This window comes from Canis lupus, chromosome 19 (genome assembly GCF_048164855.1).
Source record: "Canis lupus baileyi chromosome 19, mCanLup2.hap1, whole genome shotgun sequence".
In the NCBI taxonomy this organism is placed as follows: domain Eukaryota; kingdom Metazoa; phylum Chordata; class Mammalia; order Carnivora; family Canidae; genus Canis; species Canis lupus.
This window is the reverse complement of record NC_132856.1, coordinates 3,607,945-3,632,619: the sequence shown is the minus strand read 5'-3', so window position 1 is coordinate 3,632,619 and position 24,675 is coordinate 3,607,945. Positions and strand designations below refer to the sequence as shown.

Genomic DNA, 24,675 nt, shown 5'->3' with positions numbered 1-24,675 from the left:
ATAAAACCGAGCTGCCCAGTGGTGGTGTGCTCCCTGCTGGTCTCCGTATCTGACCCCAGGGTCCGTGGGCTTTTGGCCAGGAAAGCAGTAACTGGCCACCCCGCCGCAGTTCTCTGCACCCCCCCCCCGCCCCAGGGCCAGTCCTGGAGATGCGCAGCTGGTCCCTCCTGCTGTTAAAGGGGTCCCAGACTGGTGACAGGTGGGGGACAGGAGCAGCCAGGTTCTGGGCACATGGCCCACAGGGATGTGGTTTTGATTGGGTTTAGCCCTTCCTTGGTCCTGATGAGGCCGCCTCCTTTGAGCTTAGGTTTCCTCATCTATAAGGGGGGGGCAGTTGTATCCCATTAGATGGATGTGGGGACATGGTGAGGTGCTGTGTGGCTGCATCATGCATGCCAAATACTAGAATTCAGCAGAGTTCCCAAGCCTTACCCCACTTGGGAGAAGAGAAGATAGTTCATCCAACAGGAGGCAGAAGCTGGCTGGGCCCCACCCCTCCCTAGCTCAGGCAGTGGGCCCTTGGAAAGGCCTAGAAATCCCAGGTTTCTGGACCCTTCTCTGAGGCCCAGAGGGACAAGCTCCCGCTCAGGGCCACGCAAGGTCTAGAGCAGAGGAGAGAACTGGCCAAGACATGAGCTTTTCCCTCTGTGTCCACAACTTGCAGAACCAATGTGCTGCCCCTCCCATCCCCGAGGCCCAGCCAGGGCTGGAGTGGCTCGAGGGGACGAGTGGCAGCGCCCCGGTTCCAGCCCAGCGGTAGGCAGGGCCCGGCCAGGCCAAGCCCCCCTTTCGGTCTCCGGTCCCCGTCCCCACCTGGGCCCGCCTGCTGGGCGCTCCCCTCCCCCGCCCAGTCACCCCTGCCGGCGGGCCCCCCGGGAGCCTGCCCCGGGTGCGGGGAAGGGGCGGGGGGGCGGGGGGTGCTGGCTGGCGGCCGGCCCCGTGCCCCTCCCCGTGCCCCTCCCCGTGCCCCTCCCCGTCGCCGGCGGCAGGCGCGGTGATTAATGGCCCGGCCGCGCCGCCCGTGCGGCCATCAGCGCGCGTCTGGGCGGCGATGGATGCGGCTGTCAGGCCGGCCCGGCCCGCGCTGACCCCCGGCCCCGGCCCGCGCGATCAATGGGCGGCGCGCGGCGGGCGGCGGCTGGGCCGGCGCGATAAGATGGGCCGATGGGCGCCCGCCGATTGCCCGCTCCGTCACCCGCCGTCCGCGTCCCCGTCCCCGTCCCCGTCCCCGTCCCCGCCCCCGCCCGCGCGCACATCGGCGCCGTCAGCGCCGCGTGATTAATGGGGACGCGGGCAGCGGCGCGGCGCGGCGGGGCGGGGCGGGGCGGGGCGGGGGGAGGGAAGGGGGAAGGGGGCGGAGGGGAGGGGAGGGGCCACCTGCCGCGGGCCCAGCGCGCCGCGCTCCCGCCCCGGCTGCTCGCCGCGAGCGCGCGTCGGCGGGGACCCCGCGGCGGGTTGGGGGGCGGCGGCCGCGGCTGTGACCCCGACCCCGGCCCCGGCTCCCGCACGGTCCCAGCCGCGGCCGCCCACGCAGAGCCCTGCCCTGGGTCCCCATGGCCCCGGGGCCGCATCCGGCGACTGCCCTGCCCTCCCGCCACCCCGGCGCCCCGGGAGGTGCCTGCGGAGGGGAGGGGCCGGACGCTCGGACGCTCGGTTCACGCTGCTGGCAGGCGCCGAGGGCCGCCCAGAGGAGGTGACGGGCGCGCAGGGCGAGGCCAGCGCCCGGCAGGCCGGGGGAGCGGGCGGGGGCGACGGGCCAGCCGCGGCCCATCCGGTGGGCGGCAGCGGGGCCAGCGCCAGCCGTCGTCCCTGGGGCTCCCCGGGGTCCGCGGGGCCTCGCCCGGACTGCGGAGCCGCAGCGCCCCCGCGCGGCCAGACGCGCCCGCCGCCGCCGCCGCCGCCGCCCTGCGAGACCCGCGCCTGCATAAGTGCCGGTGCGTGCTTAGACGGATCCTTCAGCTCGGGGCTCGAGGTGTAGGACGCAAAGCAGCTGCCCGCTGAGGCGCGCTCGTCTCCCTGCGCGTCCTCGCTCCACGGACCTCCGCGGACGGCCCGCGCGTCCCAGCCAGTGCGCACCCCACGCAGCGGCTCCCAACGGGGCGAAGGGCGCCAGGCCTCCGCGGTTGCGGGAGCTGCGGGGAGCGCCCTGCCCGCTGCCGCCCCCTTCCTCGCCTCCGTCCCTCCAGCCCGCTTCGCCCGCTCTTCACCCCGAAGCTGCAGCCAACAGCGCCGTCATCCCCGAACGCCGCCGCGTACCTCCAGCCACGGGGGGTCCGGTCTCGGTGCTTTTCTTTTCAGGTTACACTCGTCCGCAAGGAAATGCGCTAACCCCAAATGGGCCAAAAACTCACGAGTTTTTGACGAATGAAACCCAGACGCTATCAAAGATGTTACGGTCACCCCGGAAAGTTCCCTTGTGCCCCTTCCCGGTTAGCCCCCGACATACCGGAGAAGACGACACTGTCCTGGATGCTCACCGTGGCCCCAGCGGGCCTGCTCCGGGGGCGGCCGGTCTGCACTCTCTTGCGACCAGCTTCTTTCAGACAGACCCGTGCTCCCGAGTCCTGTCCTGGTTCCCGGGGATGCCGCTGTGCGGTCCCTCGCGCACCCTCCCTTCACCTCCTACTGGCTGTGTGGCCCATCCTCCCTTCCAGCTTTTGTGAATAAGCTAGTTTCTTTTTTTTTAAGACAAAAATGTTAAAGATGCCAGTCGGATTTTTAATTCTTTTCCGATATTTAGCAAATATATTTAAAATTTATTTATCATTATTTTAAAAGATTTTATTTATTCATGAGAGACACACAGAGAGGAAGAGGCAGAGACACAGGCAGAGGGAGAAGCAGGCTCCTTGCAGGGAGCCCGACGCGGGACTCGATCCCGGGATTACACCCTTAGCCTAAGGCAGACGCTCAACCGCTGAACCACCCTGGTGTCCCAGATTTTGAGAGAGAGAGTGAGACAGCACAAGCAGGGGTAGAAGCAGGCAGAGGCAGGGGGAGAAGCAGGCTCCCCGTTGAGCAAGGAGCCTGATGTGGGGCTTGGTCCCAGGATCCCAGGACTGTGACCTGAGCCGAAGGCAGATGGTTAACCCCTGAGCAAATATATTCTTATAAAATAGTGGATGTTGTTACAGAATGTGTGTGATGTACAGTCTTTTTTTTTTTTTTTTTTAATGTAATCTCTACACCCAATGTGGGGCTTGAACTTACAACCCAGAGATCGAGTTTCATGCTCCCCCAACAGCCAGCCAGGCGCCCCACATTCTTGTGTAGGTCTTTGTAGAGGCACAGATTTGGATCTCTCTTGTGTAAATACCCAGGAGTGGAAGGGCTGGGTGTAGGATGGGCTTGGCTTATGTTCAGATTCATGAGACCTGTTTCCGGGGCACAGCGTTCTTTAGCCCCACCCTCCACCCCAACTTCTTAAACACAGAAAGTAGCACAGGCTCTTCCTGCTGCTTGGCAGTTTTCTTGGAGGTTCTTCTAACAGCATATAAGGAACATCGTCCCAAGTCCCTTCCATGGGAGGAGCTGCTGCAATTTATCTTCTGATGGGCATTTAGACGTCTCTAGCTTTGCTGAGCTGGTCTTTGGAGGATGAACAGGAATTTGTCAGGCACCCCAAGCACTGAGGGGAACCGGGGAGAGCCCAGAGGCTTGGCAGACGCAGCAGAACCAGTGCTAGGGCACGAGCCTGTTAAGGGTAGGATCCACTCCTGACCCCTTCACCCCCAGGGGCCCAATGCTGGATGCTGGATGCAGAGAGTGGTGATGTGGAGGGGTGCTGGCCAAAGGCTCTGGGGCAGGGTGATGGAAAGCCCCAGAATGTTTGGGGCAGGGGAGTGAGGTAGGCACTGCCAATAACGGGCGCTCCTGGGACTCTCCAGAGCCTGGCACGGGGGTGAAGTTCACAGCGAGTGTTGGCTTGGACAGTGGTCGCATGCCCACCCCCCTAGGGCTCGGTCCACCTCCCGGGCAGAGACGGGAGGCTCGAGCACCTCCTCCCCCTGAACCTGAGCTCCTGAGGACTTCTGACCAAGCCACGGTCATGGCCGCGAGAGCATGAGGTGGTGCTTCTCTGGGCGTGGAGCTCCCGACTTGAGTTTCTGGGCATCACCGCCGGGTCTCCTGCCGGCCTGGGCATTCCGCAGTCTACTTGCCTGGCTCCTGCCCTGGGTCTGAGCTGTCCCGGTGGCCAGCAGGCCAGAGGGGGCACGGGGCCGCCTGCCGCACACCTCGTGGGGGTGCAGGCTTGGTGGGGACGGCAGTGCTCGGACACCTGTCCCTCTGGTGGGCCCTGAGGTACGTCCTGCCCCGGCCCAAGGCCACCTCAGAAATCTGAAGTTTTTTAAGACGAAGCCTAAGGCTGTCCCCTGGACCACCCAGCTAGGAAGGCCCACCTGTCTCCTGGGAGTCCCGGGAAGCGCCTGGCTGGGGCTGTGACCGAGCATTTGGGCGAGGCTGTCTGGGACAAGCTTGTTGGCTCCAAAACTCAGGTGAGAGGGGAGTTTTGTCTCCTGTTACCCTGGAAACGTAGTCTGCTGTTCCCCTTGGAGTGGAGACCCTCGGGGAGACTTCTGCATGGCCCATTCCAGGGGAGCACCATCCCGTCTGCTGCCACCACCCACAGGATGCTGGGGTCTGGGGCAGGCTGGAAACACTCCTGGCTTAGCCATGGGTCTGGCTGACCGGTGACTGGATGTACGGGGATGCCGGAGGTCACAGCCAAGGGCAATGGTACCCCGGTCCTCTCCCCCGTTCTTGGCAAGGCCTCAGGGCGGCCTGCACGCCAGCCCAGCCCAGCCTGGCCCCCAAGTTTCCCTTCACTAAGACTCTGGGCACGCAGCTGACCCCACCACCAGGACAAAATGCCTTTGTGAGGAGGACCTTGCACCCAGGTGAGGCCAGGGCTTGATCACGCCCCACACACGCCCGAAGGACACCCAGCTCTTCTCTGGCCAGCCTTCCTGGGAGCTGAGACCCAAGAGAACATAACCAAATGGCTCGTAAACAGTTTCCTTTATTTGTCACTTATTCACCTTCACTCAGTTATGCCGTTTTGGCATCCACAGTGACAGTCCCCTGGAAGCTGGGGTCAGCCCCCCCACCGCGGTCACGGACCACGGACCATGCGGAGCCCCACCGCCGGTGCTGCAGGGAGGCAGTGAGTCTCGCTCAGGACTGGGTCTGACAAGGCCACGTGTGAGCTAGCTGGTGGAGTGCCCTGGACTGGAGGGGGGTCGACAGACCTGTCGGGCCCAGCCTGCTTCTGCTGCTGACTTGCTGGGGGGGCTGTAGGCGGGTCGCTTCTTGCCCTTGGTGGGTGGGTCTGTTTCCTGGTTAGCGCTGCTAGTGAGGTGTCCTAGGAAGTCGGACTTAGGTGGTGCCAGCTTTGCTGCCGCTATGGAGTGGTGACTGTGGCTCTGTGCTTTAAAGGCCACTGTGTGCCTGCTGCTGGTGGGGTCCCAGGTGCTCCCTGCTTAGAACTGGGGCATCCTCCAAGGAGAACTCCTCAGGCTCACAACGCCCGACTGCTGTCCCTGCTGCCCAGCACTGCCTGTCCCCCAAGGAGCCTCCCGACAGGCCTCAGGAAAGGTTCTGATGCCTACAACCTAGGTCTCGATACTACAAACACACAATTCACTTTAGATACAATCATGAGTCTTTTCATATCAAACACTGGAGCAACTTACTAAAAACAAAACAAAAACCTAAGCTTTCTGACCCAGATTTCACCACGGATCTGGGGCCTGCACCCTCCTCTCTGCGGGGCGGTTCTGGTGGAAGTTGAGAGGAGACGGGTGGCATCTGGTCATTTACTTTACCTGCATTTGGGTTGTAGGCACGATAAAAAAAAGTGCTAAAAACACGATGGGAAGTTCTCAGCCTGGGAGGTAGCGGTGACCTGTGAAAGCTAGGCTGCCGTCTTTCCCTCCAGGGGCTAGTGGGAGGCCCGTCCAGCGACAACCAGAAGGACTGGACAGACACACATCATTTCAAGGCTCCTCCATACAATGTCCACTGGGCTTGGCCGAGCGCACCTCTATTAGGCTGGCAAAGCCTGGCCTCGCTCACTCGCTCAGAGGACGCAAACCGATTACAGACAGACATGGGGGAGCCAAGCTAACTCCATGCTTTTCAGCCTCAAAGCCCGACCAGAATAATCAACGACAACAGCCAACAGGCACATGCAGAAAAATCAACAGATGGCCCAGTAGGGTCTTCTGGAAAACTCATCCCTTTCTCTTGGAAGAGGCTTGCTCCTAAAAAAACTACTTATAAAAGGGAAAACAATAGTGTCTTCCAGAGAAACAGTTTGAAGCCAGATATTCTTAGCCCTGATTGTGACAGGGACTCATGACCGAGTCCCCCACGTCCACCAGAAAACATGATTTGCTCTTAGCCTCGTGCCCTATGGCCACGATGGAGACACTGCCACGAGGTTTGTGCTTTTAACCAAAAAGACATCCCCTTGGTGGGGGAACAGCTCAGACCACTGCAGCCGCCTCCGGCACTGAGCAGGTGCAAAGGTTAAAACAAAAGTTACAGGGACACTTGGGGACATTTACCATCCCCACCTCTGGCAGTCAGCTCAAGAAAATCTCTCTTCTACTGTTCTTTTTTGCCAATGCCAGAATAAAAAGCAAAATTTCAAACTTGAAAAATTCTAGCACTTTACAAAGTGGAATGAAAGAATATGAAATTCAAAAACATTATTAAAAGTCCCGGTGCCACGGCAGCACTCCCTGCGATGAGCACCCCACAGTGAGGTGTCGTTGTTCCCCTCCCTTGCAATTCCATGCAGGGCCCCTCTCCTTGGTCCAGGGAGACTTGGCTCAGAACAGAAGGGCGCCCATGCTGCCGACCTCGCTCTGCTCCTTTACGAAGATTTCAAAGTACTGGTAGATGATTGTGACTGCCAGCAGGATCCCGGTTCCAGACCCAATGGCGCCCAGGAAGTCGGCCAGGACGGAGAGGGCCCCGATGCACAGCCCACCGAAGGCTGCAGCTGTGGGGATGTACCTGGGGAGCAGGGGACCCATCAGCCACGGGCCACCATGCAGACCCGTCCCCCGGCCTGGCGATGGGAAGGGGCTGGGCCATCCGATATGCCCGCCGCTTATTAGGAACCTGACTCCAAAGTCACTCTGCTACCTCCCTACACCTGCACCTACACTTCGATGGCCTAGACTAGGGCTGTGCTGTCCAGTAAATGCCACGTGAGCTACACGTGGCTAATCGAATGGGACTAGTCCAGACCAAGATGCTGAACACATCACATGAGGTTTTGAAGACAAGAATGCAAAATACCTCATTATGTTTTATCTTATGTCATCTGCAAGTTAAAATGACATTCTAAACATGTTGATTTAAATAAAATATGATCATTAAATTTAATTCAATCAGTTTCTTATTACTTTCTTTTTAAGATATAACCTACATACAATGTTAGTTTCAGATCTCTCTCTACCTTTTTTCTGTGGCTAGTAGAAAATTTAAAATTTTCTAAGTGGTTTGCAATCTATTACAACTGGAGGTGGTATAAATCTAGAGGCCTCAGAGGAATCTTATGAAGAAACTGAATGAAATTGCCTAATGCCCCTGCTAGAGATCTGAAAACCACCTAAAACTTGCAACACTGGCTTTTCCCTTGGCTGCTTCCTTTAGGTGAGGCAGACAAGCCTGGTCTGCCATCTGACCTGGTCAACAGTTTTATGGGAACACAGCCTCCTTCATTCGTGTGTGTACTGTCTGTGGCTGCTTCCCAGTGGCAGTGGAGGAAACAAATAGTCACGACAGGGGCTGATGGCTTGAAAAGCTTGAGATACTTAGTACTGGCACCCCCGCTGCCCAAGAGGCAGCTCCACGATAAGCGAAAAGGAGGTGCAGACGGCCAAGTGCTACATGAACACCCCAGGGCCCAGCCTGGAGCTTTCTCCTCCCCCATACCCTGACACCTAGCTGTTCACCAAGTGCTTTGGCCAGCCTCTTCTCTGCGTCCCAAGTTCCTGTGGCACTGGGGACACCCCCCATCCCCGACTCCCACAGCAGCCTCTCGGCAGTCAGCCTCCTCTCCTTCTGATGGGTCTGCCTGTAGCAATGAGCTCCTCAAGGGATCCTGGGTGCTGCCGCTTCTCACTAGGCTCACCTTGCCTCGGTGCTCCTCTGCACTCAGGCACCAGCCCCCTGGACACAGGCGTTGGGGGCAGTGAGGCCTGTGCCCCAGGGGCTGGCTCAGAGCCCACACTTTTCCCACACCCTCTTGTGCTCTCCGGTCGTGTGCTGCTTCTCACTCCCTGGCGGCTGCCTCTTCAAGGAGAGAGACTATGCATTTATCCTTCTAGCCTGTCTCCAGCATCTAGCAAGCTCATCAAGAATTAGAGACATGGGAGTCTTTTCTATCCTGTTACCTGGGGGTAGGAGTTAATGACAGAAATCCCTAAGCCAGATCCAGAGGCCTGGTGTGGAAGGAAACCACAGAGCAGAGTCTGGGAACTGGGAGGCCAGCACTCACCGATTGAGTTCATGCACCATGGAAGTCTCTCGATGGCCCCTCATCACCATCTGCTGTTCCTTCAGCTGCTTTGCAACCTGCATGATGCCCACCAAGGAGATGATGTTAGGTCTGAAACCTGAACTCCAAGAGGAGGCAGAAGGCTCCTCAACACTCCCAGCTTTTCCTCTTCCGCACCCCCAATGCTCACATAGGAACTCTGTGCCGCAGTCACGTGACAAAGCCTAACCACACATGGCGGCCCCAGCTTCCCGAACCCAGCGCCAATTTACCACGGGGCTTTATCTTTGGCCACTGATGGTTCAGTGATGAGGATGAAACCTCTGCAGTGTTCACAGCCTGCTTTCTTAGCAAGAGGGTTAGTTAGAATGACACCCCTCAGACCAATCATGGGTCAGGACTATTCCTTCCTGGTTTAACCACCTCTCTAGAAACTTCCTGTTACCTATACTTACATCTTTGGCAGAGGAGCCCGAGACCTCAATCCAGGTTTTGGAGAAGAACGCACACGAGCCGAGCATGAACACTATGTACACCACAGCATGGACAGGGTCTTCTAACACGGAGCCAAAAGATTCTGGAGGGGATAGGTAGTAGCAAAGGCCACCCACTGGGTACGCCCGTGCTGGGCCCCCGGAAGAAGTATCCTGGAAAGGACATGCGGAAAGATTGTGAGGGCCACTTCTTAACATCTCAGCATCAGGACAAAAGTAGCTCTGAGCAGATAACAAAGATGACGATTTTGCTCAAGTGCCCGTAGTACAGTTCCTCACCGAGAAGGGAACTGAACGTGCTGGATTTGTACTAGGTATGACTGGAAAATATCTATGGGTGAAATACTGGGTCATGAGCAAAATGCATGGAGGCACATCATGCAAGCTGCTCAGGTGCTAAAACTGATGGCCTCAAGCAGCCATACTTACAGACCAGGTACCCAGCAGGCTGACCAGCAGGTTGCCACTGAAGCGGGCGGACAGCATCTGGGAGATGACGTACAGGTTGGACACCAGGGCGGACTGCAGGATGATGGGGATGTTGGAAGTGTAGAAGAGCTTGATAGGGTAGGTGTTGTACTGGCCTCGGTAACGGGCTGACTTGATGGGCAGGTCCACACGGAAGCCCTGAGAAGCCAAAAAGAGAATGCCTTTCACTGCCTCATCCGGCCCAAGGCCTAGAAGCCCAGCCCAGCAGGGGACAGTGCCAGGGAGCTGGCTCCAAGCATCGGTTCCAGGGCTCTTGATTGTCTGCCTCACCCATCTCTGCATCTGGGAGCCTATGAACAGAAGGCTCCCAGAAATACTGGCTTAAAAATGCACCAAAGCCCAGCAGAGATCATCCCATTTTTGTCAAAACCCAAAGTCCAGCATGTTATAGCCACGTCTGTGTAGAATATACAGAAAAGCCTGAAGGACACATGCCCAACCTAGCAGTGCTTCCCCGCCTATGCTTTCAGTGGCCCCAAGACGATGCCACTACAGCACCTGCCTCACACTCCAGAATAGCTGTTCAGGAGGTTTCTAATCAAAAGCAGAAAAGCCAAGCTTTTTAAGAATACAACCTCCTCCTCTGAAACCTCTGGAGGAAGAGTGTCTTTTTCACAAACTCCCAGTGTGTAGAACAGGGCTCAGAATATCTAAGATTTAAAATAAAATCTTCATGCTTCAAATGCAAATACTTGCCAAGCCCCTAAAGAGTCCGCTTGTTAGTAATGAGGCATCTCAGTCTTAGCCAAAGGAATGGAACTGTTTGCTCCTCGGACAAACCATTTGCCTGGTTTAAATACCTTTCCAACAAGCATTTAACAAGCGTCTCTCAACTGCTGTCTCTTCTTGCCAATAAATATTAGAATACAAAGTGGCTGATCAAAAAATACAAAGATTGATTCGACAACAGAAAAGCTACCAGCGGTTCAGGTCTCTTGTTCAGAAACAAATGACACACAGACTAATGATTTGAAAGGTAAAAGGAAGGCCTTTCCCAAGATGAGGTTCCTGCCTGCAATGAGGATACAAATTTTGGGGAAGACAGAGACGAGGTGTTACAGTTTGCTTACTTTTCATTTCTCTTGAACTAAGAACTTAAAAATATAGTTTCTCTATCTGCTGATGGGCTCAACCCAAAGAAACACAATTCCAGAAATGTTAGCTCTGCCTCAACTGCGCTTAGTTCTAGCAAGTCCCGACTCAGTGGGAGGCACCTGAGCCGCTCGCATAGGACCTGCATCCTTCAAACTCCATCTCATTTCAGTACGAGATGTGGTGTGGGTGTGGGACCTGTACACCAAGGCACTATGACACTTCAATGCAGACAGTCAAAAGTTGCCATGCTGAGATCTGGGCGCACCTGAAAATAGATCACCACTGCAAAGACAAAGATGGTGGCGATCAGATTCATGAGGTTGGGCAGATTCTGGCGGTAGAAGGCCTCTCGAAGGGCTCGGACCTTGTCTGTGCGTGTGGCCAGGAGATGGAACAGTGCAATGATGGCGCCTTCGAATTCCATTCCTGTTGGCGAAGGAAGACATGAGGCAAAGAAACAAACCACAACTAAATTTAGCTCTAAAGATCTTAGTGGCCAAAAATAGTAAGTCCTACCATTCCCAGAAACGAACCATAACCACAGGGAGAGAGTTCTCTCCTCCCTTCTATTTCTTTTGTAAAGATTGGAACTTGCAGAAATGGGCTCCTCTACCTTTTGGATTAATTGATCTTAATTCTTTGAGTCAATGGCTATCAGCTATGCGGCATGACACGCAATTACAAAATCATAAAGGCAGGGTCTGCTGAACTCCAGTTGAAGCGGACCTCCCCCAGGAGGGGACTCCACGCTGCCACATCCTCTTCCTGGAAACGCTTCGGCAGTCCGAGCATCAGCAGCTCCAAGGTGCAGGCCACCCCTTACAAGGCAGGGCTTGGGCTCTGCTCCCTACACCGATGGCCAAGTAGAATGGACCACATGTGTGCCCACCATATGGCAGATCCAAATTGAGTTTACGCCCTTCCCCGAGAGGGTGTGGAAGGAGGCAGGCCAGTAACAGAGCCAGAAAACCATGGCCGTGAGGCCGACTGAGCTTACCAGAGGCTGAAGGAAGAGAGTGAGAATAGGAATTTGACCTGAGGCGCAAGCAGCAGAGCTGACAAGTGAAAGGACCCTGGGGAGCACAGGGCATGAGGAAGGCCTAGAATTTTTTTTCTTTTTCGTTCTTCCCTTATTTCCTTCTTCCCTATTTTTTTTTTTTTTTAAAGATTTATTTATTTGATACAGAGAGCAAAAGAAGCAGAAGGAGAAGTAGCCTCCCTGCTGAGCAGGGAGCCTGACACAGGCCCAATCCCAGGACGCTGAGATCATGACCTGAGACAAAGGCAGACGCATAACCGAATGAGCTGCCCAGGTGCCCTGAGGTGTCTCAATTTAGGAGAAATTCACCTGAGTTAAACAAAAAAAAGCTAAAGCAAAAAACAAGAGCGCTGCATTACTGCATCATCTTTGCTAACCCAGGACATTCTATCTCTTGACAGAAGTCTGGCACACACCCATGAGGCTAATGCCGTGTCTAGAGCCAAGGTCTCCAAGGGCAGGTACAGGGGTACTGGTAACAGCAGTGGGAGTTCTGCCTTGAGGCTGTCCCGCTATGGCATTGGCTCAAGTTTCTACCATATGACACCTGCTGCTTTTCCTGGACTATCTCAAGACGACACTTTAAGCCAACTATCTAATGGGCATCACCACCAACCTCTTCTGGAATGTGGGTTCTCCGAAAGAGACATGCTGTCCCACCTGTGATTCCTCACCTCATCCCGATGCTGTCCTCAGTCCCCTCTCATCCCTCCTCCCAGGCTCGTGACAGTACTGTCCTGTCTTCCCAGTGTACAGGGTTCAGGGATCTTAGAGCTGGAGCCAGGACAAGCGCTGACTTTACAGAGGATGATGCTGGGGAAGGATAAATTTGTCCCTCATGCCCTCTGTCAGCACCATCCCTACCTACCCCTAGGCCCCCAATCTCAGCTCTGACTCCTCTCCCCTTTAATTCCACACTGGCCTTGAACACCAGCTATATTCCCACCTCAGGGCCTCTGCACCTGCCTCTTCCCTCCACATGGGACATCCCCCCCGCCCCCCACCTCCAGTTGCAAGGCTCTCTCCCCTCTGCAGGACTTTGTTCCAACAGGGAGCGGGGGTGGAGGCTGAGAGGCGGTCTCCCTGAACCCCCAGACTAAGCCCATGTCAACCATCCCGGCATTCCCATCTCTCTCTGCCTTGCTGTCCCCCGTGGTGCCTGCTGTATCACCTGACATGGGGAGCATCCAGCTCACTTCGTACTCCCAGTGCTGAGTATGGCCCCTGGCCCTTCAGAGGTGCTGGGTATGGGTTTGCTAAAAGAAGGGCAATGCCAGGGTTAAGCTCTAATTCTCCTCTTAATTTTTAACATAATCGTTTCTCAAAATTCACCCCTGCTGCATCTCTGGGAACAAGACAGAGCTTCCGAGTGCTTAGAGGTACTTCAGGGGCAGAGGCACATCTGTACCTGTACGGTCCCTGCTACTTCCATTTGCCCAACGAATGGCAGGCTGTTCTCCAGGCCTGAGAGGGTCAGGGTCACGAACGTGTTTCCATGTGCACAAAGCCACACCGCAGCAGGGTTCCAGGTGTGCTGCCATGCTGACTTCTCAGCCCTGTGATCTTCAGGACCTCTGCCCTCCTCCAGGGTTCAGCAATCGTGACCCCAGTCTTCCCTACTCCTTCACCCCACAGCTCTCATGACAACACTTGCTGCCCACACACATGGCTTGGCGTGAGCCTTCTTGGCCATGCCTTCTCTCCGGCTCAGTCCCAAACACTCCCAGTTGACAGTGCCACACTTTTATTTCAAAGCCACAAACAACTTTGCTCTTTGATTTTCCATCACCCTTGAAAAAAACCACCTCCTTTGTCTTGTCTCATATTTTCTCCTCATGCCCTCGCCCTGTGCTTCCCATGAAAGGCTGGTTTGTCAAAGTTGAACAACGGAACAGCTACCGGGCTATGTTGTCTGCCCATACTCCCCTTCAATCCAGGATGAATCATTCCTTCCATGCTCTAAGCCCCACTGCCTCACTGGCCTGCTCCTGAAAGAAGGTGGCACCTTGGCCTTTACGGACTCCTCCTCTCCTGGTCTCCCAGCCCCCACTCCAGTATCCCTCATTCTTCAAGGTGCCCCCAGGCCAGTTATAATGACTGTCTTCACACACCTGAACCCCTACGACCCCTCCTGCCTTTTCACACTCACCCCTAAAAACACCCTGCCTTCCAACCTCTAGGTTCTCCCAATTTGTGCTGGATTTCCTAAAATTCCAGGAAGTGCCCAGGGAGGAACCAAGTTTGCTCCTGTCCCCTCTTTGAGGCTCTTCTGACATTTCCTATGTCAAGCTACACTTTTCCTTGTGATCTATTGGGTGCATGTGGCTTTCATTTGTCCAGGGACCTACTTTGAGTCTCACTAATGAGATCATGTAGTCTCTGGAGGGCTAGGGACTATTTCCAGGAACATTCAATTCAAATAAAAATACTCAAATATGCATGAACCTTGGTTTCTCATGGGACTCTTCAGAGTAAATAACATATTTCATGGTGAAAAAAACTTGATTTTCCTTTCCTAATACATCATACTTCCCTAAGTGCTTAGAAAGTTTTATTAAAAACACTCCCTGTAAAAAAAACAAAAAAAAATACCAAACACTCCCTGTAACAAGATTCCCCTTCTTGGTAGGCATATAACATAGAACACTTACATACAACATGCATCTACTTTGAGCCAGGCATCATAGAATTTTATGTTATTTCTCATTGATCATGGCACCCACGGCTCACAGTCAGAGGAATGGGCCCAAGGCCACAAAACTATCATCAGCAACATTCAGGACTTAAACCCAGTGAGTTCCAAGCTCAGGCCTCTCTCCCAAAACTGTCCCTTGCATGACCAAGTGCACTGGTTCCAGATTCATTTTTAGAAAACTATTCACTATGAGCGACTGCCAGGATATATAAAGATGAACGTGTGAGGATGTGCACTATTTCACTGTTGCAACAAAGATGAACGTGTGAGGATGTGCACTATTTCACTGTTGCAACAACAGTGAAATCAACCTCAATGTCCATCACAAGAAGACTGGTTATAATAAATGTTGCTTCATCTGTGCAATGGAAGTCCATGCTGTGCTGAAGAAAAGGGAGGCATAATTATGTATTCCAGCATGGCAAATGTCCACGAAATATTCACATGAAAAATTCAAGTTATACACCTTTATGAGCACGAACCTATCTATGTTTAAAAAATTCTGTAGAGGTTACTTTAAAAAACAAAAACTGCAGATTCACCCAGGAAAATCAGAAGACAGCAATGTCCACAATAGCCAAACTGTGGAAGGAGCCTCAGTGTCCATCGAAAGATGATGGATAAAGAAGATGTGGTTTATGTATACAATGGAATATTCCTCAGCCATTAGAAACGACAAATACCCACCATTTGCTTCGACGTGGATGGAACTGGAGGATATTATGCTGAGTGAAATAAGTCAAGCGGAAAAGGACAAACATTATATGGTCTCATTCATTTGGGGAATATAAATAATAGTGAAAGGGAATAAAGGTGAAAGGAGAAAAAATGAGTGTTCCCACTCATTTTTACCAGAAATGGAGACAAATATCAGAAAGGGAGACAGAACATGAGAGACTCCTAACTCTGGGAAACAAACTAGGGGTGATAGAAAGGGAGGTGGGTGGGCGGTGGGGGTAACTGGGTGACGGGCACTAAGGGGGGCTCTTGATGGGATGAACACTGGGTGTTATTCTATATGTTGGCAAATTGAACACCAATAAAAAATTTATTAAAAAAAAAAACAGAAATGTTATCATCAATTAAAAAAAAAATCAGAAGAGATGTACCTAAAACTAAGGAACAGAAGAACTTGTTTCCTGCTTTGTGCATGTTGGTACTTTTTACTAAACCCTGTCCCCAGGGAAGGCCAGGGCCCTTACCTCTGCCGGTGTTGACGGTGGTGGGGCTGAACGCCTTCCAAACAATGGTCTCGCAGATGTTAGTGGCAATGAAGAGGGAGATTCCAGAGCCCAGGCCGTACCCTTTTTGCAGAAGTTCATCCAAAAGCAAGACAATTAAGCCAGCAACAAAGAGCTGTAAAAATTTAAAATGAAAAGGGGAAAAAAAAAGAAAAAAAAGAAATCCAAACAGACTATGTATTACTATTCTTCAAGGGCCTGGGTCCTTCCTTCTGCATTGACGAGCTTCTCCGATCTAAATGCTAGAAGCAGAGCAGACCTCAGAGAGTAGAGCCTTCCTCTGGTGAACTCAGAAAGGCAACCATAGGTACTCTGGTTTCTTCTCATGCTTCTTTTATGCATGCCTCAGATTTGTTATTGGGGAAGTCTGAGTGTGAGGGGGATACATCAGAGCAGCAATTACCTGGATGGTGATTAACAGGCAGATTCCAGCACCCATTTCAGAAGGGTCTCCGTACATTCCCGTCATCACATATACTATGGACTGGCCGATGGTAATGATCATGCCGAATACTGGAAATCACAAGAAAATGGTGTTCTCAAGTGGGATGCCACACGGTTCTGGACAGAACAGTTATGGAACACCTACTGTGGCCAGGCACAAAGGAGGATGACGGGGATGAATATGGACACTGCCCACAAGGAGCTGGGTCAGGGAACACTCAGCAGCCCCGTAGCCAAAGTACAAGAGAACTCATATGCCTTCTAACATTAGCCTGCAAGCTCTTCATTTTCAGCGTCTCCTAAATTCACCTTCCTTTCACTGGCAGCAGGACAAAGAGCTGAAATGTACTAACTGGGATGCATGGGTGGCTCAGTCGGTTAAGTGTCTGCCTTTGGCTCAGGTCATGATCCCAGAGTCCTAGGATCAAGCCCTGCTTTGGGCCCCCTGCTCAGCGAGGAGCCTGCCTCTCCCTCTGCTTTTCCTTCCTCCCTGCTTGTGTTCTCTCTGTCAAGTAAATAAATAAAATCTTTAAAAAAAAACCCAGAAACATACTAATTTGGTTCTTATGAGAGGTGAGTCTGGGCACAAGGGAAGACGACATCCAGACGTATGTGATCTGGTGAGTGCCGATCTGTAGTACCCAAATTCTGGTCAGATCGCTTGGGCTCTGGAGAGCTCCTTGGCTGGGCCTTCTTCAGACCCATCACCCAGGTCTGGGTCCAGAACACTGAACATTAACTCTGAGATGAAGTGATCCCTTCCCAGCTTGTAAGTTAATGTGCTTTTAAAGGAAAAGCCTCACAATGCAGTCAATTTAGTTACTAGTCCCATTTCCTCAGCCATGAAGCTCTTCTGGCTGAAGAGACAGTTTCCTTTCTGCATGTGTCTTTGTTTCTTGTAGCTCATTAGACTCTCTTGTTTGGCACAATGGAATCCACAGGTTTTTACTGGTTCCACAATACTAGATGGATTTAGGATTCAATTTCACCTTTTCTGCTTAGTTTGCACATAACATACAATTTTACTTCAAAGTGTCTATCAGATAGTTTCCATTTGAGTTTTTAAAAAAGTACCTAATAAAACTGATGTCTTAAAACAAAAATTTCAACAAACCATCCAAGACCAAAGAGAAAAGAAAGTAGCTGATCTGTGCTTTTGAAAAGTAACGTGTATCTGTTTTTAAATCCTGATTTGTGCCTGAAATGGACAAGTCTGAATTGAGTTAGTCTTTCTCACTGGGTCACTTACTGACCTTCAGAAGATCTGTAAAACATGCTGGTGTGGAGGGAAACATGGCTGCCTAGGCAACTCTAAGTGTCATTTCCTAATTAATACATTTCACTTCACAGCCAGAGGCCACACATGGTTAATTCTGACTGGTTACTATTACCAGTAACACGTTATTTGCTATAAAGGAAATGCCATTATTAACCTCACTTTTACAGATGAAGAGACTGAAACTTCAGAGCAGTCATCAAACTCTGTCCAATGACAGAGCCAGGGAATAGCAGAGCTGTACAAGAGGATCCCTTTCTCCTGAGCTGAAGCCTTTCAAACTCCCAGAAGAGAGAAAACACCACTTGTTGCATAACTACTGTATGCTAGGCACTGACAGAAATTTTACACACACTGTTCAATAGAATTCTCACAACAACTCTGAAGTTGTCCTTCAAGTGGTTAAGGAAATTGTGGCTAGTGGAGGGGGAGATCTCGAAGCCTTGCTCCTTCCCCTTGATCACACGGCATCTCAGGCCCATGACACCCTCCTCCCTGCCTTGTCCAGCCTGTCCAAGTGCTCCCTCACTAACACAGCCCACAGTACACCTACAGGGTTGGTGGGCCAAGGAGGTTACCATGTACAAAAAAACCTGTTTTGATGCCCTCAACCTGACAGCAAATTTGAATTCTCACCTACAGACATGTGAACATTATTCAAAATCTCACTTACACTTTTGGGCTCCATTGAAGAGGGCTCGGTCTTTTGGGGTGTCACCAACTTCAATTATTTTGGCACCAGCCAAAAGCTGCATGATGAGGCCAGAGGTGACAATGGGAGAGATACCCAGCTCCATCAATGTGCCTTGAAGAAAGGTGAAGGCAAAATACAGCCAGTATGAGCTTGGAAAAGCAACACATTATTAAGAAAATGAACGGGCAAAATTTGACAGTGTACCATGTATACAACTCTAGTTTCAGTTTGCCAGCAGCATTTAATTTCGAGAATAATCCCAAAATATCAACAATTAGAGTATAATTCAATTCATTCTGTTCAGTCTGCTAGGCAACATCTTACTCTGTTTAGGAAATCATGTGGCATTTAAACAGATGACTGCATTTAAATTCAGTCCAAACATACTCATTCTGGTTTTACAGAGATAAGGTTCGTCTCTTCATCACTTAATAAGAAAGGATAACATTCAAATAATTTCCAAAGTTTGGATAGAAGGTCTCTACCATTATATCTAGTTGTGAATAAACCTCTATTTCCTTTATGCTAAAATGAGCTATACTTCCAACTGATTTAGAACTTAATTTGAACTATGTTTAAAAAGCGAGTTAATCAAAAGCAGTATCAACATAAACATTCAAAATCCTCCCCTCATAGGTAATGGGTTAAAGTATACAAAACATCGTTATGTATTTTTTTTGACATGTATACATAAGCTATAGATATGAAAAAGATGTGGTTTGGAAATAAATCACACATTCTAAAGAATGTTATCCAAACAGGAGAAAGATCCATACAAATGTCATCATTTCAGTTGTTTAAAAAACATTCTAGTTTTTCCATGTTCTTTTTATCCTCTACAACCTAGACTTATCTTGTTATTACAGGTTTTGTGTTACAATAAATGCAATTCTGAATGTGATGATATGAATTGGGCATCTGCTCAGGCTATTCAGCACAGCACACGAACTTTCTTCCCTAAGACTCTCTGAATTCCACATAAAGCCAAAGCCTGTAATTTAACTGAAGGAGGCCAGTCAAATCCACATTGCAGAGAGGTGCGGATGGCCAGAGTCCTACCTCTGTTAGAGGCCAGAATCACTCTCATCCAGTAGAAAGGGTCAGCTGAATCTGAAGACATGATACCAAACAGGGGGATCTAGAAACAAGCAGAGAAAAAGAGTCAGCATATTTACCTCCAGCCTGCTCTCATCCCCCCCCCCAATTCTGGAAGGGGAACTGTGCTTACCTGGCAGCATACTAAGAATATAAAGAGGGTGATTGCAGTCCATAGCACTTTCTCCTTAAACTGAATCTACAGTGGAAGAGAATACATTAAGGCAGTTATTTACATTAGCAAATTAACAGAAATGATGAATCGGACCCCTTTCTCTGTTCACCAGAGAAGTGAGCCTTGAACACGCCAAACCATGCACCAAAAACAAGCACTGAAACCTAAATCCGTGTATTGCATGCTTTCTACACACAAGGCAGTTAAGCAGAGACCTTCACATGTACCATCTCACTGGATCCTCGTATCACACAGTATTATCTTTACAATAAGAGAGAGTCTTAGGAAAGCTAATGTTTCCCAAATCCCACAGCTGAAATGAATTTTGAGAGCAAGCCCTGTGCTCTTAACCACCAGCACTAACAGTTTGGGATCAGACCCCAGATCAAACAATGTTGCAACAGCAAGGAATTCCTAACCCAGACCAGTCCTTACAATCAGGAAATGATCACTTCTCATTCAAAAAGGTTTTGAAGTTGATAAAACCTTGCAATTCTGTAGTTGACTAATTTGCAACGTGTGATAGGATTGACAGTGTACTTGCTATGAATTAAGAGTAAAACAACATAATAAAAAATACTGGGCGGGGGGTGGGGGGAGGCAAGGAGAGCTGCACCTTTAATGTACTCACTGCCTACTAATAGCACTGATACTTAAGGCTTTTCACATCTCTTGGGTATATAGGTAAGCCAGGTGACTACTGGGCATCATTTTATAGATGGATAGCAAGTGCCATCAGAAAAATCTAGAATGCTCGCCCAAGAGCCTTCTGGTACCACGTAGCACTGGCAGCTTTTCCGGGTGTTCTGCCTCTACAAATGACTGCCTTCCCTACTACTTGCTGCCTATCCTACAAGAAGGGCTTGAAAGAGCTTAAAAACAACGTAATTATTGTGCGGACTGAGGGTTTTTGATACCAGAAATACTTCTGAGCAACAGCGTTAAGTGAACAGAATTGTGCTCTGGAAAAGTACTTTTTAACTGGAGGGGAAGACAACTCTGAAGTCTACGTGGGCTCTGAGTCAGTCTGGCTTTCTGGTCAGAAGTTGAGGTCTTCCGTGACTGCCACTTTAGGCAGGCCCCAGCGAGACTGCTACACAGAGGCGGTGGGCACCCAGGGTCAGACGCTCCACATGAAGCTGGGGTGAGCTCCCAGAACCCCTCTTCCTCTGGAGAATGCTCCCCTTCCCACCTGTCATCTCATGGCACCAAGAATTAGGAGGCCAAGGGAAGGCAACACCACCTCAGGCTAACCAGAACACAAAGGCCTGTGCTGGAAGGATTCGTTATAGGGGAAAAAAGCAGCCAATTTTCATAAGACTTCTCATTTCTTAATAACCAAGTCTCCTCTCCCGGATGCAGCCAAATTCACAGCAAAACTTCAAAGTTCTTTATGTCAGGCCTGTCTACATTACCTTTGAAATAGCTTCTGAATCCGTCCTTATCTCCTAGCCCACCCAGACACCCTCTGTTGCAAAAACCTCTAAAACACTCTAAATTTTACCAACTTCCAAAACATTTTCTAATCAGCTGGCCCTTCCCCTGCTCCCCATGACCCTTCAGGTTCTAACAATACAGAACTACAGCTAACACCCTCCCAGCTGCTCGTCTGCTTTGTGCACTGTATATTCCTTATACCTCAAGCTCCTTTCCCTCTCCTCAAAAAACTTCTACTCTTCCACTAAAACCATCAGCAACCATATCTTCCAGAGTTAATCCCTTCCTGAGCCACTGCTAAACTTACTTCCATTGCTCCATCTATCACACTCACTTACAAGGGCAAGGTCAGACAGCTATTAAGAGGTTTGTGATGACTGGGTCCTAGGCTCGTCTACCTACAGAGCTGTACCCTTTCTACTATGCTGGGGGTAGGGCTGGAGGGAACAACTTTGTATTTTGTCCATCAAGGGTAGCATGTATGTGCAGCACTTATACAACATGATTATAAATTTAAAAAAAAGTAGACTTCAAGAACATAAATGTTCATATTGATGTCAAGTAAGGTATGTATATGTGAATGCATGAATAGCCTGAAAAAAAAAACCTAAAGACAAAAATATTTTACTATTCATTCTCTTGAATGCAAGAATCTAAATAAAACTTCCTCGTTGTTTAACAGCTTCACTAACATTGGCGACACTCACTATCCTGGGCTGTAGCAGTGTAGGAGCAGAAATTATGATAAAGGTTCTACATTTTTATCTTCTCATGTTTTAATGTGTCTGCTGTAAAAAGCAGCATTCACAAAATGCCTTTTTTCTCTGTACCATTTATGGAGACTGTCACAGTCCTAATTCATTTGTGCAGGATGAAGTGACGTAGCTTTAGCACATGCATACTAAGAGCTTCCCCTGGAAAAAAACAAAACAAAACAAAACCAACCACGAAGCACTGCTGTTGGAGGTGAAGAAGTAAAGGTAACTCAATCCGGGTGCCCTGAAGCTGTGAGGCCTCATTCATTCACCGCAGAGATCCACTTCTGGGACAGGGCGAACTGGAGGCTTTGTTTGCTGGAGTAACAGCCACAAAAGATGCTCCAAATAAAGCACCATGGTTTTCGTGGAAATTCCCACACAACCAGGTCACCTTCCAACAAGCCCAGGAGTATACACAACTACACTCCAGGAGGGAGGGATGGGAGACAAGTTTCCATCTGGCCTGTGGAAGCCATGTTTAATTGTACTGTAAACTTCCAGCGCCCTGACACTTCACCAAACCTTCTTGGACAGCGATTTGGGGAACTTACCTTCCTCTCCGGCTTCTGAATCTCTGGCAGGATGACACAGAAAGGCTTGATAACTTCCAGAAATTTGACTTTGATGGGAGAGACAAAAGCAGAGTTAGGGCAGGTAGGAACTCTTCCCCCGCCCTGTCCCTGGGGAAGCCTTCGGCCCAGGGTGAGGACGACTCGGGGAGCAGACCGCGCACGGGGTCGTGTGGGACCCCCGCCCCCAGGAGGGAGGGCCGGGGCGCGTGGGGACCCCCGAGGAGGGAGGGCCGGGGCGCGCGGGGACCCCCGAGGAGGGAGGGCCGGGGCGCGCGGGGACCCCCAGAGGAGGGAGGGCCGGGGCGCGTGGGGACCCCCGAGGAGGGAGGGCCGGGGCGCGTGGGGACCCCCAGAGGAGGGAGGGCCGGGGCGCGTGGGGACCCCCGAGGAGGGAGGGCCGGGGCCGCGGGGACCCCCGAGGAGGAAGGGCCGGGGCCGCGGGGACCCCCAGAGGAGGGAGGGCCGGGGCGCGCGGGGACCCCCCCGAGGAGGGGGGCGCCTCAGTCCGCTGGGACCTGGGCGGGCCCAGGGGTGGCCACTCGCCCGGACCGGTGCGGGGAAGGGGGATCTGAGCCTTCCCGGCGTTGCCGGGGCCGCCTGGGGAACTCACTCGCCATGGCGGCGGCTGCTAGGACTCCGGGTCCCGCTCCTGCTCCACTCCGTCCCAAGCGAGGCGACGCTGCCCGCGGCCCAGCCCGCGCGGGAGAGCTTCCCCTCGGCCGAGAGACACGTCAGTGCTAGCACCGCGGCGAGCGGCGCGGCGCGGCGCGGGGCGGAGCCGGGGGCGGGCCGCAAGCTGCTTCCGCTTCCTGCCACGCGCTGCGGGCCGTGGCGCGGCGCTGCCGCCGCCGCCGCCGCCGCCGCCGCCTCCGAGACCACAGCTCCCGGCATGCCCCTGGGCGCCCGGGGCCTCGCGGGAAGAGGGTGCGGGGCGCCGGGCGGGGCGCGCCGGGATCGGAAGTGAGCGGCTGAGCCGAGCTGCCGAGCGGAGCGCCGGGGCCCGTGTGTCGCGGCTCTGCGGGCTGGGCGCGTGCGGGCCGGTGGAGAAACTGAGGCAAAGGGCGGAAGCCGGCAGCCCCGCGAGCAAGGCGGTGTCCCCGGTCACTTCTGTGCCCTTCCCAGAACTTAGAACCCTGAGTCAGTGGGTGGAGCGTGAGCTCCCTTGATCAGGAGCCAGCGGCCCGGGGAAAGCCGAAACGCCCGGCTGCTAGCGGGTGCCGGCTGGTGAGGCCCGCGGAGCAGCCCCGTTGGTTGAGTCATTCAGCAAACCCGGAGGCCTGTCCGGGCACGGGGCGCCGGAGATGACTCCTGCCGGGTCCCTGCCGTCTGCGGACCGTGGGATGAGCTCCTGGAGAGACGGCGGGTCGGAGACCTGGGGCAGCTCGGGAAGCAGGAGGAGGAGCCCAGGAGGGCCTCCCGGAAGAGTTGCTTTTGTGTCAGACCTCGCCGGGTTCCGGCGACAAGAAAAGAGGGGGGAGGGTGCTCCCAGGGAAGGAAGACTTTTTGAGCAAGGCCTGGCGTGGAGACCGCCCGAGATCTGTGCTGGAAGGTGCCCTGTTTGGTGGGGCATAGCCCATGTGAAGGGGAAACAGTACGATTTAATGTTCGTGGGGGATAATGATTGGGGCAAGGTATGCTAGACGGGAAGCTTGGAGTTTGTTTTCGAGCCATGTATAATTACAGGGTAGCATGTGAGAAGTAGAAGAGAAACGAGACACTTTATATTGTGGTCATTTAGAGGAAGAGGAGGTGGGCGACGCCGGCTGGGGATTAGAGAAGGTTTCAGGGACCTAAATCATGACCTGAACTGATGTAAGTTGGAGGTGCAGATGTGGCAAGATGCTTTTTTGTAATATTAATTTAGGGATTGCTATTTCTGTTTGCACCCCCCCCCCCTCCCATTTCTAGGATGTAGCCGGGTTTGCAGATCTTTGCCTTAGGGAGTTTGATAGGACAGGAAGTCTTTTTCTGAGAACCAAACCCGGGGGTGGGAAATTACGATGACTACTAGAGGCAGGCAGGTAGCTTCACCGTTAGTGAAGTGGTCCAGGTGTGACATCTCTTGATATCCATCCCGCACACAAAAAAGTGACCATGGACTACTCTTGTAGAGCTGCTTCTGAAATGCAGCCCCATCTTCTGATCCAGGACCCACTGATAATTTCTTCTGGAGTTTTGGTCAGAGGCTAAAACTCGCAGCCCCTGGACTAAATCCAGCAGGTAGACCAGAGCTGATTTCACCAGTACACATCCTGCACCATACTGATGATCAAAATATTGAAATACTTAATGGTAAATAGTATTATAGTAACTGTGGTAAATGTTACAATTAGTTAATATAAATTTTAATGTAAACTTACTGGTGATAGTTTTAGGATTACTAGTGAGATTGAAAATGGGCCTCCTAATATAGCTGTAAATTACGATGTAGCTGTATCCAATATATAATATAGCCGTATCCAAGAAACATTCATGACATAGTTTGACCACTGTCACTGATAGGACTGGCTAAGTTGCTCATGTTAACAAAATACTAATTACTTTAGGAGAATCACTGGCTTAAAATAATTTTATTCTCGGCACTTTGTAATATTTTTGAAAGTAGTTGAATATGTATTTGCTTAAGATTTTATTATAAAATTTAAAAAACAAATAC

At 51.9% G+C, this 24,675-nt stretch overlaps 1 protein-coding gene across 1 annotated transcript; it reads right to left on the bottom strand.

Moving 5' to 3' along the window:
- Nucleotides 1-5,004: 5,004 nt before the first annotated feature.
- On the bottom strand, nucleotides 5,005-22,805 carry SEC61A1 (SEC61 translocon subunit alpha 1). The gene is made up of 12 exons (XM_072784889.1): nucleotides 22,630-22,805; nucleotides 21,999-22,066; nucleotides 19,211-19,276; nucleotides 19,042-19,120; nucleotides 17,962-18,093; nucleotides 15,972-16,081; nucleotides 15,530-15,683; nucleotides 10,859-11,019; nucleotides 9,439-9,636; nucleotides 8,971-9,162; nucleotides 8,516-8,592; nucleotides 5,005-7,023 (listed from the first exon to the last, which is right to left on the bottom strand). The coding sequence occupies exons 1-12, from the start codon at nucleotides 22,634-22,636 to the stop codon at nucleotides 6,837-6,839; spliced, it is 1,431 nt and encodes a 476-aa protein (XP_072640990.1). The 5' UTR covers nucleotides 22,637-22,805; the 3' UTR covers nucleotides 5,005-6,836.
- Between the last annotated feature and the right edge of the window lie 1,870 nt (nucleotides 22,806-24,675).

Bases quoted from the DNA above. Each gene is read 5' to 3' on its own strand.
- SEC61A1 (XM_072784889.1), bottom strand. The intron at 15,684-15,971 runs GTAATTGCTGCT...AAATTTTTACAG, and splicing joins GCCTGTTAATCACCATCCAG to CTCTTTGTTGCTGGCTTAAT. The intron at 7,024-8,515 runs GTGAGTGCTGGC...CCTGCTCCCCAG, and splicing joins ATGGTGCATGAACTCAATCG to GTACATCCCCACAGCTGCAG.